The sequence below is a fragment of the Acomys minous genome (genome assembly GCF_964271855.1).
Source record: "Acomys minous genome assembly, chromosome: 16".
NCBI lineage: Eukaryota > Metazoa > Chordata > Mammalia > Rodentia > Muridae > Acomys > Acomys minous.
The window spans coordinates 25,910,957-25,925,564 of record NC_140498.1 but is presented as its reverse complement, the minus strand read 5'-3'; the positions used below and the strand labels follow the sequence as shown (position 1 = coordinate 25,925,564).

General features: G+C 42.2%; 1 protein-coding gene across 7 annotated transcripts in view; it reads left to right on the top strand.

The window, feature by feature from the left end:
• Positions 1-14,608, top strand: part of EBF1 (EBF transcription factor 1) — a 395,401-nt gene that overhangs the window by 6,805 nt on the left and 373,988 nt on the right. For all 7 annotated transcript variants that reach the window (XM_084763355.1, XM_084763354.1, XM_084763353.1 and 4 more), the window contains one exon: positions 9,039-9,112. In XM_084763355.1, coding sequence (XP_084619481.1) covers positions 9,039-9,112 — 74 coding nt within the window. The remainder of the gene's footprint in view (positions 1-9,038; positions 9,113-14,608) is intronic.

The following is a 14,608-nucleotide window of genomic DNA, read 5'->3' as shown; positions in this document are numbered from 1 at the left end:
TCAGGAGCAACCTAAAAAAAAAGATTTAATAATTATCTAAGTTGGTACAAACATATCAGGACAAAAGACATTTTAAGATGTATCCATTTGCTTTCATAATGATTGAGTAACCATCCTTTCTATAACTTTCACTTTAAACGGTAATCGGTGCTCATTATCCAGTGGCTTGTTCTTTGATTACACACTGCAAGAGTTTTGGAAGTAGGTTACCTTCTTATGTGCTCAGTTAATATCATACACTCCAAAAAGGCAGATAGAAATGCCCAAAGTCTTACTTTCTTAGCTGCAGAATCATGTTCATATTTAGCTTCAGGAGTAAAACAGTGGATCTTCCTGTAGCTTGAAATAATCCTATGGTAATTAAATAGTCAGTCTGATTTAAAGTTTCTAAAAGTGTGATATATAGTGGCCTCTTTAACTGAAGGAAGGAGCGACAGAGGCTGACTGAAAGTGGTAACATTGCCCGCCCCCTTTGCCCCCCCCCCCACGCTGTGAAATGCTTTCTGAAGCATTCCAGATTTTAATATTCAGAGCGAGGTGCAGAATACAATTGGCAACATGACGTGTTCTCAGAACACCAGAGCTGCTGGAGGGAAGACCTGGCCACTGTGGAATCGTCTCGTCATTGTTTGGTGACCCTACCCCATTTAACAGTAGGTATGTGCCTTTGTGCATGTGATGTCATAGCCTTGACTCACAAGCTGGGGTTAACATTCAGATGGAGTCCTCGGTCAGCCAGTGACATGGAACAGTAGCTGTGCATGCTTCAGTTGCATGCGTTCTTCCTCATTCTGAGTGTAGACAGCAGCAACACTGAGGAGGAGACAGAAACGCACTCAATCGACCAAGATGTCTGAGTATGACAGTGTTTCACACCTTCCTAAAGTGTCTCATTAGACTATTTTGAGGAATTATTCCTAAATTTGGACTCCACCAAGAAAGATAGAACCTCATTAGGAGAGTGTGTATAAGGCTCGGAGGCCCCTTCTCCTTATGCCTCCTTTGTAAAACGTAGTGTGTAACACATAACATCTGAAAAACAAAACAAAACAAAACAAAACAAAACAAAAACCCAAAACCTGTTTAACTAGAAAACAAAATGTCTTGCTTTTGGGAAGGGTTATTCAAAACCAAGTTTAGCTGGCCTAAAAATAGATTGTTTTTTTGTCATTGCTGTTTTTGGTATTCTGTTAGTGAGCGTGCAAAAGCCCTTAGGACCCAGAAGTTTATGGCTAATGCACACACAATGTCGACTAGAGAAACTCTCATGGACCTAACTGGGGAGGCCTGGGGCTTAAGCTGCCTCACTTCAGACTTCCACCTGTCATTTGAGATATGATTGTGTTCCGTGGGTCCTTGTTTATCCTTAAGTAGTTAAGAAACACAAAATTTCCTCTATAGGTTCACTCCAAGAGTGAGTTTTTAAAGTGATACTTAATAGATAAATGAACCCTCCATATCATGTTCCCTGTCCCCAAACCAAAGGATTTTCCCCCCTTATTTCATTCAGTTTTGAAAAGGCAAACAGAAGTCACGTAATGTTTGCATACATAGGTTTAAAGGTGGGATTTGTGGAGAGAGGTTGTAGAACAGGGCTGATACAATGGGAGTGCTGGTACAGCAAGTGTAAAGGTTGTCTGATGGGTTTCTTAGCTTATGTATTTGTTTCAATGTTGCCAGTACTTAAAGTTGTTGATTCAACTTTATTTTCCTCCCATTGATTGTTTCATTATATTCGCCCATGGCTGCGTAGGTTTGATTCACTACTCTTTCAGTTAATTGGTAGATCACCATCTTCTTTTCCCATATCTATAAGTTCCTCAGGAATTTAGCAGGCCAGCAAAGAGGCTCTTTCACATATCCAGGGAAACAAACAAGAAAGGACAGAGCAGGTTTATGTCAGGAGGCATATTTCAACAGCTTTCTGTCTCCTTTGGTAACATGTCAAAAAACGCAGGTGATTTAAATTTCCTTGCACATACAGGAATGAAGAAGTTTGGAATTTTTATGCATGATCAGGACCTGTGTTTGGGAAAATGTAAACTCATCACAGTGGAAAATGTGTTGTTTGGAGTCTGGGGGTGAAAACAAAGCTGATGGTTTTGGAGAGCTTGCCGGAGCCAGATGGCCTAGTACTTCCCCAGTCTGGCGGCCCAACTGCTCCCTCCTGGATAATATACAGCCATTTGTTCGGGGATATTTACGCTAGAGCTGTTTCCATGTGAATGTTTGAACAGCATTAAAAACGAACATATTAGTCGGGATGCATTTATCGAACTCATATGGCTGTACAGACAGCCTGTTATCTGTGTGTGTCTTGCTGGGGATGAAGACTGTTTGGACACGGACATGTGTGAATTGTTGACATAAGTTTTGGAGCCGGAAAGATTTGGTCTTAGCGAGGAATTAAAATATATACGCATTTAGAATCAAACTAATGGGGATAACGGCCGCACCCAACTCAAAGTTCTGATGTGAAAATTAAATGGATCCATACCTGCCTGAACAGCAAACTTAGAACAGTGGTTGACTTATATTAAGTATTTAATAAATTAGCTGTTCTTATGAGTTTATTATTATTGCTCAACTGAGTTGGCAAAGTCAATTTTTATCTCTTAATGTAGTAAATGAAATAACTGTCCAGGTAGAATATCGTTTATTACTTCTAGAAAAAATGTCAAATGTAATTATTTGAAATATTTAGTTTCTCCTCCCAAAGTATTTGAATAATATAAGGGCTTTGAGTTCTTTGATAAAGAAGGGATGCATCAGAAAGTCCCCTGCACTGGCGACTGGCTTGCCTTTTAGTCAGGCCTGTGATGTAACTGAACAGCACAGTGAATATGATATCATGCCTAACTCACTTCTTAAAACGGGCCTGCTTAGCTACTGAGCTGAAATTACATCTTTGCAATTTGTTCGCCAGTAGCCAGGCTGCTACTTGAGGCAAAATGAGTTTTTATTTTACTCTACTATTAATGTTAGATTGCTGTTTGACACAATTGTTTATGAAATGTCAGATTTGTGGTGTTTTCTTTGGCACGGCTTAATTTTTAACTAGGCTTCTTTCACCTACTGGAAACTGGACTATATTAACTAGCAGGTTTTTTTTTTTAATTTTAATTTTTTTATGAAAGGCAGTAGACCTTGGTGGGTGAATTTAATAATTGTTGTGTAATGTGTTGATACTGTAGACATCATTACTGCTTTTTGATTAGCTCAATTCTTAGTAATTTGTTATCATTGATAGCTTATATTTAGAAAGTATTTCTCTTTTGGTCTAAGAAGGTAGTTTTTATATTAATGGCCCTTTCTCTAAGGCGACAAATAGACTTTACATTTTGTTTTGTACTCAGAAAAAGGAGTATCATTTTCAAGGTTATTGTTTGGACTTATGTGGGAAATTCAAGCTTTCATTACCTTTCATCTCCTCTCTTCTCTCCCTCCTTCCTTATTGCAAACCAAGACAACTTCCTAATGTGAAAAATGTGCATTCTCGCTGCTCCCTTGATTCAGGTGTGGTACTCAAAGAGTTAAAACTATTAGAAAAGTAAACAAAGAAAGCCAAGCTCAATTCTGTGAACTTCTTAAGGCATCCCGTTGAAGTGTGATCCTGGTGCATGCTCACCATGTCGTTTTCCTTTTGCTGTGTGGTCTTTATCCGCAGTAAGTCTCAGTGAACTTTTAAGCCTCAGCAATATTTTGGACAAGCCAGGGGCGAACTATACTTCAAAGATGACTTTTAAAATAGTGGTGACTGAGGCAAGCATGGCACATGAATTGACTGATTTTCAAAGACGTCACACGCTGATCTGTACTTAAGCACTTGAAATGAATGGCGTTTTCTCTTCAGACAGCACAATTTCCACTACTTGCTTTGTGCGGCTGTGAAAAGTTTTTAACAATGCCTATGTTTTTCTTCTTTAGCTAATTGTATGTTAAGAAATGTGGTTCAAAAACAATCTGAAAGCGAGGAGAGGATTAGCAGGAGTATATGCAGTCGTTTCTGCCTGCTTGTTGCTTTCTGTTAGAAGGTGACATTCAGGGAGAGGAGAAAGTCCCAACACAGTAGAAGAAAATCAGGTCTCCAAACATGACTGCTCTTGACAATTTATCTCTCTGTAGCACCAGGTTTTGAAAGTTGAGGTGAAGTTACTGCTGTTTATTGTTTTACATTTCTTCCTGTTCGAGCATCCCTACTGCCTTGAGGCATTCGTTTGCCCTTGGCTGGATTAATGTAAACATTATTTTTCCACTTGATACTATATCTTTTGTTTCTATGGTTATAAGCCTCAACTTGATTCACCCTCAATTGATTTATTTAAATAATGCAATTTTTATAATTTCTCTCCCTCCCATCTTAGTGGCAGCTCCCCCATCCTTACTTCTGATAAACACATTGATTTATTTAAGCCAGTGTTGTCTTTGTTGCTTCTCAGCAGACCACCTTCCTCCCAATGAGCAGACGCATGATTTACTGTGGAGGACGACAATGAGCCTTCTTCTCAGGGCTCCATTGTCTGGATCCTAAACCAGCTGTCTATTAAAATGGTTTCACTTAAAATAGTCAATGCTGTTTATATGCCCCTGGGATCTCCCAGCTGATCCAACCTCAACCAGCTTGCTTTAAACCCCACAGCGACATACATTTAAATTAGGAAGAGAAGCTGAAGCCCCTTCCCCCCCCCCCCCAAATTGGTGTTAGAAGGTGCCTGTCCTTGGGGGAGCAGGCGGTGAGGTGGTTAAGGTCTGGATTTCCTCAACTGCGAACCAGTCTTGCTGTGTGTGCTAAATGTACACAGTGAAGGTGCTTTTAGCGGAGAAGCAAGCTGGAGAGGGAACTTGGAGGTGACAGGGGGAAAAAAGAAAGGAAGGTTTGAAGTCTGTCTTAATGTTGCCGTGTGACACACTGAAGCTATCCAAGCTAATCTACCATACCTTCTTGTACCGGCTCCCATCTGTATGTTCATCCCTGGACCCATATTTTCTGTGTGTTGTGCGTGTATTTGCGTGCATGTGTGTTTTTAACAAGTCTTTTCAGTGATAAGAAAATTGGGGAGGGTTAGAGGGAGTTCTGCTTTTGAATCGCACAGGAAAGCTCGCTCCCTTAGGGTGATGGTGCAGCTTAGTCTAGAGACAGGAATCTTGTCCTTCCTATGCCACCGTAGACTTCCACTCACTTCTAAAGCAGAATTTCCCAGAAGCAGCTACTTCCTTTCTGCCCCTGTGTGTTAAGAACTCTTCTTATTCTATCCAGGCCTAGGGAGAGGGAAGGTAGAAACCTCAGACTCCAGATCGCCCCAGAGTTCCTAATTATTTCTGAGCAAATCCAAACTCTCGGTTTCATTTTTCTATGCTTGATTTGGAGAAAGATCCTCTGTTTTGACTCCACCGCCAGCAGCGACGTGGTTGCTTGGTATTTGGTAAAGAGATGCATTATGGAGGGACTGGGCCTTTAACAAGTGATGCTCAGTTACCAAGGAGAAAACACGGGCTTCTGGGAGTCCCTGTCATGCATTGCCTGGGGAGTCCTCAGTGGATTTGCCTTGTGGCTTATTATTATTAACTGGATGCTATCCTGGCTTCATTCGCTTCAACTAGTAGCCTTGGAAATAATAATGTTTATCTCATCTAGAAAGTTTCAAACTGAGAGCTTATGTAACTGATATACCTGCCCCACCCCCACCCCTGAAAAGAAGCACATTTTCTTCTCCCTCTCTCCCTGCCTCTCTCCTATGGAAACCTTTACTAGACTTGTAAACTGACTTACTAACTTACTTGTTTTAGTTTAGCAAGGCACACACTGAAGTTGAGGCAGAGGTTGTATAAAGTTTTAGGAGAACATAGAAACAGTTTAGTGATAATAGTAGTTAGCAGAAATGTGTCACTAGACTATTTTTTAGCACTATGCTTGAGATCCAATCAGTAATTTACTGTGTTTTTCTTTCCTTCCTTAAAAAAAAAAAACAGTGATTCAGGAAATAAAGGAGACACATATAAGTTTATAAAAGATACTTAAATTATTTATTATTTAGTGTGTGTACTCGAGTGTGTGTGTGTGCATGCACACACATACACACACACACTCACTCATGTTTGTGTGGTTCTCATGAGTGCCACAGTGCATATGTGGAGGTCAAAGGACAATTTTCCAGTTCTTTTCTTCTACCATATGAACCACAGGGATTTAACTCTGGCCACCAGGCTTGTTGCAGACACCTTTACCTATTGAGCCATCTCAGTGGCCTCAATTTTTGGCTTTGAGGGTAATTTTTATTAATGCACTTTCCTGAATAAAGCAACTTCTTGGGAACTTGATCAGGTCATGTAAGCATATTAAAAGAAAGAGGAAGAGAGGGCCAGTGAGAAGGCTCAGAAGGTGAGGATGCATTCTGAGCAAGTCTGGAGACCTGAGTTCAATTCTTGATCCTCACATGATGGAAAGAGAGAACCAACTCCTGCAATTTGTTTTCTGACCTTCATATACATATGCGCGTGCACACACTCATGCACACTCATATACTCCCCCCCCCCACATACACAGTTCACACACACAGTGGCACATGCCCTCCCCCATATATTGAACAAAATAATAAGAGTAAAGGGAGAGTTATGTATGCGTGCTAGAACTAGCGACTAAAGATTTGAAGCCCAGTAGGGCATTAACATAACACAGCACATTGCCTCAGAAAACAGTTATGAATGACTAAAAAGAGTACAATAGATTATTATGGTATGAAAAGCTGGCCTGTGTTTACTGGAGGATGGTGGGCATCACCTTAACCAAATGGTCAGGGTTTATGCTGTTAACAAGCTCATAAATAAATTGAACCTAGCTCAGAGGAAAGTTAGCATTACCCTGTGCTGTTGTCCTGCCTTAAAGTCTATGGCTTTAATATGGGCTTGAGAAATCCAGACAAACCCAAACAGGAGGATATTCTACAACGGAACTGGCCTGCGTTTTCAACAAAGTCAACACGATGAGCCACAATGACTGGAGGACATTTGGAATCAAAGGAGACATGACAGCTGAGAGCAGTGATTAGTGCCTGAGTTTCTTTTGCTGTAAAGGACATTATTAGGTAATTGGTAAATCTCAATAAGGTCTGGAGATTAGATTATTCTATTGTATCAATGCTAATTTTCTGATTTAGATAATTGTGCTGTGATTATGCATGAAAATGCCTTGTTTTCAGGAAATGCACGCTGATATATTGAGGACATATCTGCAATTTGGTAAAAAGTGATTTAGGGGAAAAATAGGAAGTGAATTTAGTAAAATGCAAACATTTGAGAAGTCTGAGCAAAGAATATCTTATCCTGGACTTCTAAATATATTCTTTCAACCTCCTTAGATGTCTACAGCTAACGCAAAACACTTTAAAAAAAAAATGCAAGGTTATGGTGAGCTAGCTTTAAAAACATAGTTTTGGCCAGCCAATGGTAGAAAAATGTGCTTTTTTTTTTTTCACCCAACCACTCTTTCTTAATTTTTAATTTGTTGTAAAGCTTGCTTTGGTCTGCGTTTAGATGCTATAACCAGGTCATGGCCCTTGGATCTGTCCACACTGGGTTAAACTGTGGTGGTTTTGTCTCCAAGTTCAAAACCAAAGTGCATAAGTAAGAATGACAAGTTAGGCACACAAGTACTTTTATGTACCACCTAAGAATAAGAATAATCTCCAGTTAATTTAAATCGTTTTGTCACTAAGAAACTGAGAGTTCTGTGAATGTGTGAAAGTAATTTTATTAGCAATTTGAAACTGTGTTATATTAGTATTATGCAGCGATACAGCGTTAAGTGGGCTAAATGTATGTTGATGCAGAACCCTGTGCTACCAATAGCGTTGTGTTCTTCTTTGGCTGGGATAGTAACCTGTAGATCCATGTGCAAGATTGAGATTTGGGGAAACTTGGTAGGTGTTCTGAAACAAAAATGTGGTTGTGTTACAGAGAGAGAGAGAGACAGAGAGAGAGAGACAGAGAGAGAGAGACAGAGAGAGAGACAGAGAGAGAGAGACAGAGAGAGAGACAGAGAGAGAGAGAGACAGAGAGAGAGAGACAGAGAGAGAGACAGAGAGAGAGACAGAGAGAGAGACAGAGAGAGAGAGACAGAGAGAGAGAGAGACAGAGAGAGAGACAGAGAGAGAGAGACAGAGAGAGAGAGACAGAGAGAGACAGAGAGACAGAGAGAGAGACAGAGAGAGAGACAGAGAGAGAGACAGAGAGACAGAGACAGAGAGACAGAGAGAGACAGAGAGAGAGAGAGAGAGAGAGAGAGAAAGACAGAGACAGACAGATGTAGAGACACAGAGAGAGTGCAGAGCATTGTGGCTGGTGGTTGAGGACTCCAGATTTTGAGAGTGAGTTGTAATTCTTTGTTTAGGGAGCTGACTCCGTGATTTCATCCCTCACACAGCATATGCTGGCAAGTGTTCCTGTTTGGGTGGGCGTATACCCTGCAACAGCACATGCTGTCAGCCTCTTGGTAGGAAAAGGGGTTTTCCCTGACTGAATCGCTTCAGAAATGACACAGTTGGTGCTTTGACTGGTTAGCTTTTCCCAAACTTGTTTTCTGCTACTTGACAGTAGAACTCTTAACTGTGGGGTCTGGGAGTAGCAGTGAAGCAAATATGTGCTCCTGTGTGATCAAACCCACATGCTTTTCTGTATTTGAAATACAAAATACTGCAACCTCTTCAGCCTTCTGAAGCTTCCCTCTTTATTGATTAGACTTATTTTTATTCTGTATTGAAAAGAGAATTATGGTTGTCTTGACAACAGATGCCCATCGCATGCACTGGTCCAAAGATGTGCATAATGAGGTGGTTGATAGGGCAGAGAGGATCGTATCCCATTCCACTCAATTTGGGCTGATCCTGAGCAGTGTATCCTGAAATAATCATCCCAGCGAGGCCTTTTGCTCCTAAAAGTTAATTGGCCCCCAGCAGGGGCAAGGCAGTGAAGAACTGGATTGTTATAGGTAAGGTTCTGCTTCTTGCTTCTATTTTTAGCTAAAAACATGCCTTTACTTTCAGGCCATAGTGTATGAAGGCCAAGACAAGAACCCCGAAATGTGCCGAGTGTTGCTCACACACGAGATCATGTGCAGGTAAGAAATGTCAATCCCTGCCCCCTCTCTAAATAGCAAAGTAAAGACGAATTTGGATCTCAAATCTAGGTAAAATCAGTTCCATTGTGGGGCTATATGTTTATTTTGCTTTTAGTAAATGATCTAGAGAGAAAGAATTCTTAGATACTTTTGACAGTGTCAGGGATCGTGCCACTTCTTAATTATTTATTACATTTCATCTTGGAAGACATCGGTTTGCGTTTTGATGCCTCGCCATTAGTGGCCACAGAGCAGCACCCTTCCCTCATCCTTTACAGGGGAGTCAAATACAATACAGCCTCCTTAGTGGTGACATTTGCTCTCAACTGCATGCTTAGTGAAGTAAGAGTTCTCTTGAAGTCAGTGGAGGCTTCTGTTTGGGTCAACTTGAAAGTTACAGTTCCCCCTTTTGAGTTCTTCTACTTAATATAACAACCCCATACCTGAGCCTCATTTCTCCTTAAACTGATCTCTCTCTCTCTCTCTCTCTCTCTCTCTCTCTCTCTCTCTCTCTCTCTCTCCTCCTCCTCCTCCTCCTCCTCCTCCTCTTCACATTTGGTCTTTTAGTTATCCTGTTCATATCTGAACATGAAGCTAATATTTCTTGGAGGTAGTGAGATTTGAGATTTGGGGGCAAGGAGAGTGAAGAGGAGGCCTTAAAAGCTCAAATAATTCATGCTCCTCACATCTAGTCTTCACTTTCTGCTGTAACCATGCTGAAGTGGCATCTGAGATCACATTCACCTCCGTGGCCTCAGCCAGCCCTGCGCAGGGGCGGAGCAAGAGCAGGGGCCAGCCCTTTTATTTGTGCTCTTACTCCTTGTTAAATAACAAGGAGCATTTTGCTCCCAACATCTCCTAAGTAATGGGATAAAGCAGAAAGATGTCACTCTACATCAGAGGAAGGCTACTAATTACTTTGTTAGCTGAGCAGGCTCTCCCTGGCGTAATGTGTGTTTGGCTCCTTGAATGTCATTGACCAATCAGCGTTCTTCAGCTCCCATCTTGACATGGGTGGCCCTCATCTGCTGCTCGTGGACTCTTGGGGGGTGGTGGTGGTGGTGGGGTGGGGAATAATCTCAAAACTCTACAGGTGGAAATAGAATGGGAAGGGCTTTGTGTGTTTTCTGAGTGAAATCCCAAGCATTAACATTTGTGTCTACACAAATTCTACTTTTCCTTCTTTAAAAAAAAAAAATAATACTTCTGATTTATAGTTCTAAGATATACAAGAGTTTCACACATTTTCACTTCAGTGATTTGTAAAACCTGTTAATTATTCTAAAAAACCAGGTTGTTTTTCTCCAGATGTAAGACAGTAGCAGAACACTCCCAAATGGTGTGGGATTTCTTAATATTAGTAAGAAAAGTGAGTTTCACCCTGTGCCTATGAACTGGATATAACCTAGTGGAGCGGTACCTTTCAGAATTAAAGGAGCAAGTTCCATTTTGGAAAGCAGTGAAACATAACCCTGTCTATATTACTATTTCGCCAACCACTTCTCTACTTCTTTAGCCTTCTACAATTAGCATGCCATTAGACTGAACTCCCCATGCAGAGCTGCACCTGACTGCAGCGAGACAGGAAACAGGAAGATGGATTCCAAGCAACAGGCCAAGCACTATCCATACACCATCGATTTGCATTTTGTATCTGCATATGTTTGGATTATGCTGCAGAGAATTCCATTCTTGAACTACTTAGAGATATATTATGCCTTTCACGCACAGGCCTCCCCTCTATTAATGCAGTTTATATTTTCCTTGTTTTTAAAATTCATTGGTCCAAAGTGCTTTATTATGCTGGTTGGTATGCTTTACTGCTGATGTTCTCTCTATTTTTCAGAAACATAAAAACAGCAAAAATAAAAATCTCAAGCCACTGAAGGCAAATGATGCTGTTTGTACCGTGTGGCTAAGAGGGAAAAGCCATATTCCAAATGTCATCTTGCTAATGTTACAGATTACGGCTTTCCTGGCTGCCTATAGATGTGGAAGGGGCACTGTTTGTTTACCAGGCTGCCATGACCCCATTACACAAACCTGTCATCTATTGTGTGGCTAACAGTCTTTTAAATTGCAAATCTGATGCTCTTTAGGGGGCTTTAGGAAAAAAAATCTCACTTTCCATACCGTCCTATTTCTCTTGATTTCTTGCCTGTTGTAAGTGGAAGTTGGGATGTGCTGAATTTGCACCAGGGGTGCAAATGCAGCCTCAATTATAAGCATAAAATTAGAATCTGTTCACCATTAATCAGCCTGGCTAATTGCTATGCACCACCATTAGCCATATGGTGTGAAAGACAGCTTGCTCTCCCCAAGATGAAGTTTCTTCATTGCAGACATGAAATAGTGAAGGCCCTGGGTTTTAAAATAGCTTGTTTTAGATATTTAATTTCTAAACAACTTTCTGCAGTGCTTTCTATCAAAGCTAACGGCACAATAAAACTTTGCGTTGATGTCACAAAAGCTGTATGTTTATAGTACACTGGCTATGATGAAGGAGACAGGATTTCGATCCACGAGGAAGAGCTTGGTGCGTTCTGCTCATTACGGGCAAGTGGAAGGGAAAAGGAAAAGATAAGTAGGGGACGATCCTGTCTCAGGTGTTGTAAATTCAGAAGAAAAAGGCATGCCATTGTGTTCTGTGGAGAAGGTGACCCCATTGCGTGAGATGGCTAAAGAAATTACCATCATTAGCTTATAATTATTGACTCTTGAGGATAAACCCTCTTTGGCTTGATGATACGAAGCACCTGTATAACATTATGAGAAAGCCTCTGCCTCTTGGTGAATTGGAACCTATCACAGCAATCACGGTGGGGGAGGCTCTTAAGATAATATGGCTCTATGAATCCTTTTTTTTTTTTTTAAAGTAGGATTCTATAAGGGATTTGCTTATATGAACACCCTAGCTTCTGTGCTTGAAAGCAAATGAAGACTAGGAAGTCAGTTTGGTAGGGAGACTTGGGGTCCCAGTCGGTCAGCAGATATTCCTTTTATCCAGCACCCAGGGAGACAATAAGTTAGAGGCACCCTCCTAAAGAACAGCTCTTGCTTCTTTTATTTTGTAGCACCATGAACCTCTCAAGGCTAGCCTGCTTATTGGATAGGCCCTTTCTTCCTTCCTCTTTCCCAGGTTGACTCTGATGTCCTCCTCCAGACACACTACTTACAGGTGGCTTCTCCTGGGAAGCACCTCTGGCCCTTGGCCCAAGCCATAGCCCCTTGTAAGCAGTCCAGTGTACCAGGTGCTTTTAACTTCGCAGTGCTCCCTGTCCCTGCAGTGACGCCTCACCATCTGTCTTTATTCAGCCAAGGCCCTTGAAGGCCAGGGAGTGACTCAGTTTTCCTACATGTTTCAGCTGCCCCGTTTGTGAAATGGGGTTTTAATGCTACCTCATAGGGTGGTAGTTAAGTTTAAGTGTTATAGTCCATATAAATTCTTACCATGATACTTGGCAGAGTCAGAACCAAAAGCCTGTTATGATTTGAAGCATTATTGGCAGAAGCAGCAGTAGAGACAAAAATCTACGCCTGGCCAAGTGTTTGATACTTTGGTGCTCAAAGTTAGCTGATGGTAAGAAAACCTTGGAAGGAGGTTTAGTGTCTATTAAAACCTGAATGTGCCCGGTTCAGTACAGTTGTGGTGGTGGTGGTGTGTGTCTTTATTGTTTTATGTATTTATTTATTTTTGTACCTACTATGTGCCAAGCCTTGGGGAATTTAAAATAAGAAAATAGGAGAGCTTGCAGTAGGAAGCATTAAGTAGCCACATAGACTTCACTGGGCAAAGGGTTTAATGTGATGGAGGGTTGAGGCCAAAGACTCTGTTGACAGAGAGGGAAGAGGACATAGATGTAGGCGGCTCATAACAGTGGGAGTGGGGGACGATGAGATGGGAGAGGGATTTTAGAGGCTGCATAAAGAAGCGTTTGTGGTGCAGGCAGGATGGCTTTGTGGGAAGTTTACAGCTAGGCAAACATGTGGCCTGAAGCCAGGAAGAGGGAGTTGGTGAAAGATAACCAGCTTCAGGCTGGGCTTTTCAAAGGTGAGAGCTGAGGGCTGTGTGGAGGATGGAAGTGAGAACTACGGCAGAATAGGATGAGAGGAGTGACCCAGCTCCACTCCTAAGAGAGTGATCACACCGAGTCAGAAGAAGGTCACGCTATAGAAATAGGGGGAGCCTTGAGTATATGGGGCTTGAAAGAATGAAGGAAGGGGGTATCAGGGTGGGGAAATCAGCCCCACATTTTAGTGCTGCTGAGATGCAGATGAGGACAGAGAGTGAAAAGCCTCAGATCACTAGTGACCCAGAAAGTAGATTCACGTAGGTACAGTCTTTATGGGCCCAACTGGCCAAAAGTGCTGGCCACTCTTACAGTAAGAATGCTGCTTGGGAAAGACATGCACTCTAGAGAAACGAAGACAAACCACACAACATCTGCAAACACAGAGAGTGAGTCGGGAGACACCCGGATACAAACCCCATCAGTACGCAGGGCCAAGAGCGCTGAGGCAAGGCAGAAGAGGCAGAGACTACAAGACTGAGTGCTTGAAGGCTGAGTGTTCAGAAGACAGGGAACTTGTAGGTGTGGGACGATGGTAGAGGAGAGAGGCGTCAATGTAGCTGATTCAGAACTTAACCCCTTTGTCAGCATTAATCAGACTGTCCTGGTGATTCATATACCCCCTCCTCTAGCCTCTTTGGCTGAGTAGGGTAGGAATCTTAATTTTTACTGGGATGCCCAGTTTAGCAAGGAGTGGTTGCACCTGTCTGTAATCCCTGCACCTGGGAAGCAGAGGAGGCGGAGGAGGAGAAGGAGGAGGAGGAGAAGAAGGAGGAAGAGGATGCTAGCCTGTCCTGGATGGTGAGTTCTGGCCCAAGCAGAGCTAGGTAACAAGACTTGGGTCTTAACTGTCCCCACCTTAAAGGGCCCCAGTCTCCAGAGGCAAGAGGCTCTACTTACAGAAAGAAGTTACGTGCTTGAGATGAGGACTTGCAGGCACCAAGACTAGGGAGCATTCAGATGTTTCCTGTCCTGATTTATGAAGCCGTGAGTCAGCTCACTAGAAATCTGCCACCTGTGTTAGCTGCTAAAGAAGGGACTCTAAATCTGCCTTTTCCCCAAGTGTGCAGAACTAGCTGGGAGACACACGGTCCTGCTGATGAAAAAGGCTGCGGTGGCTCTGAGTCTCTGTAGCCCCGCCCCAGGTGTGGAAGACCCACTGCTGTGATTGACCACATGGTTGTCCTGTCACTTGGGTTGCAGTTTTAAAAGGGGGCTGCAAAGAGCAGTGGCACCTGCCTGCTTTTTTTTTTTTTTTTTTTTTTTTTTTTTTTTTTTTTTTTTTTTTGCGGGGTGGGGATGGGGTGGGGTGGAGGGGAGCTCTTGATCTTGGGCAAATCAAATTAGGGAAATGCAAGTTCCCCTCAGTAGATGCCTGCTGTAGGGAGCATGTGCTGAACCCGTGCAGGCACAGATGGCAGGAGAC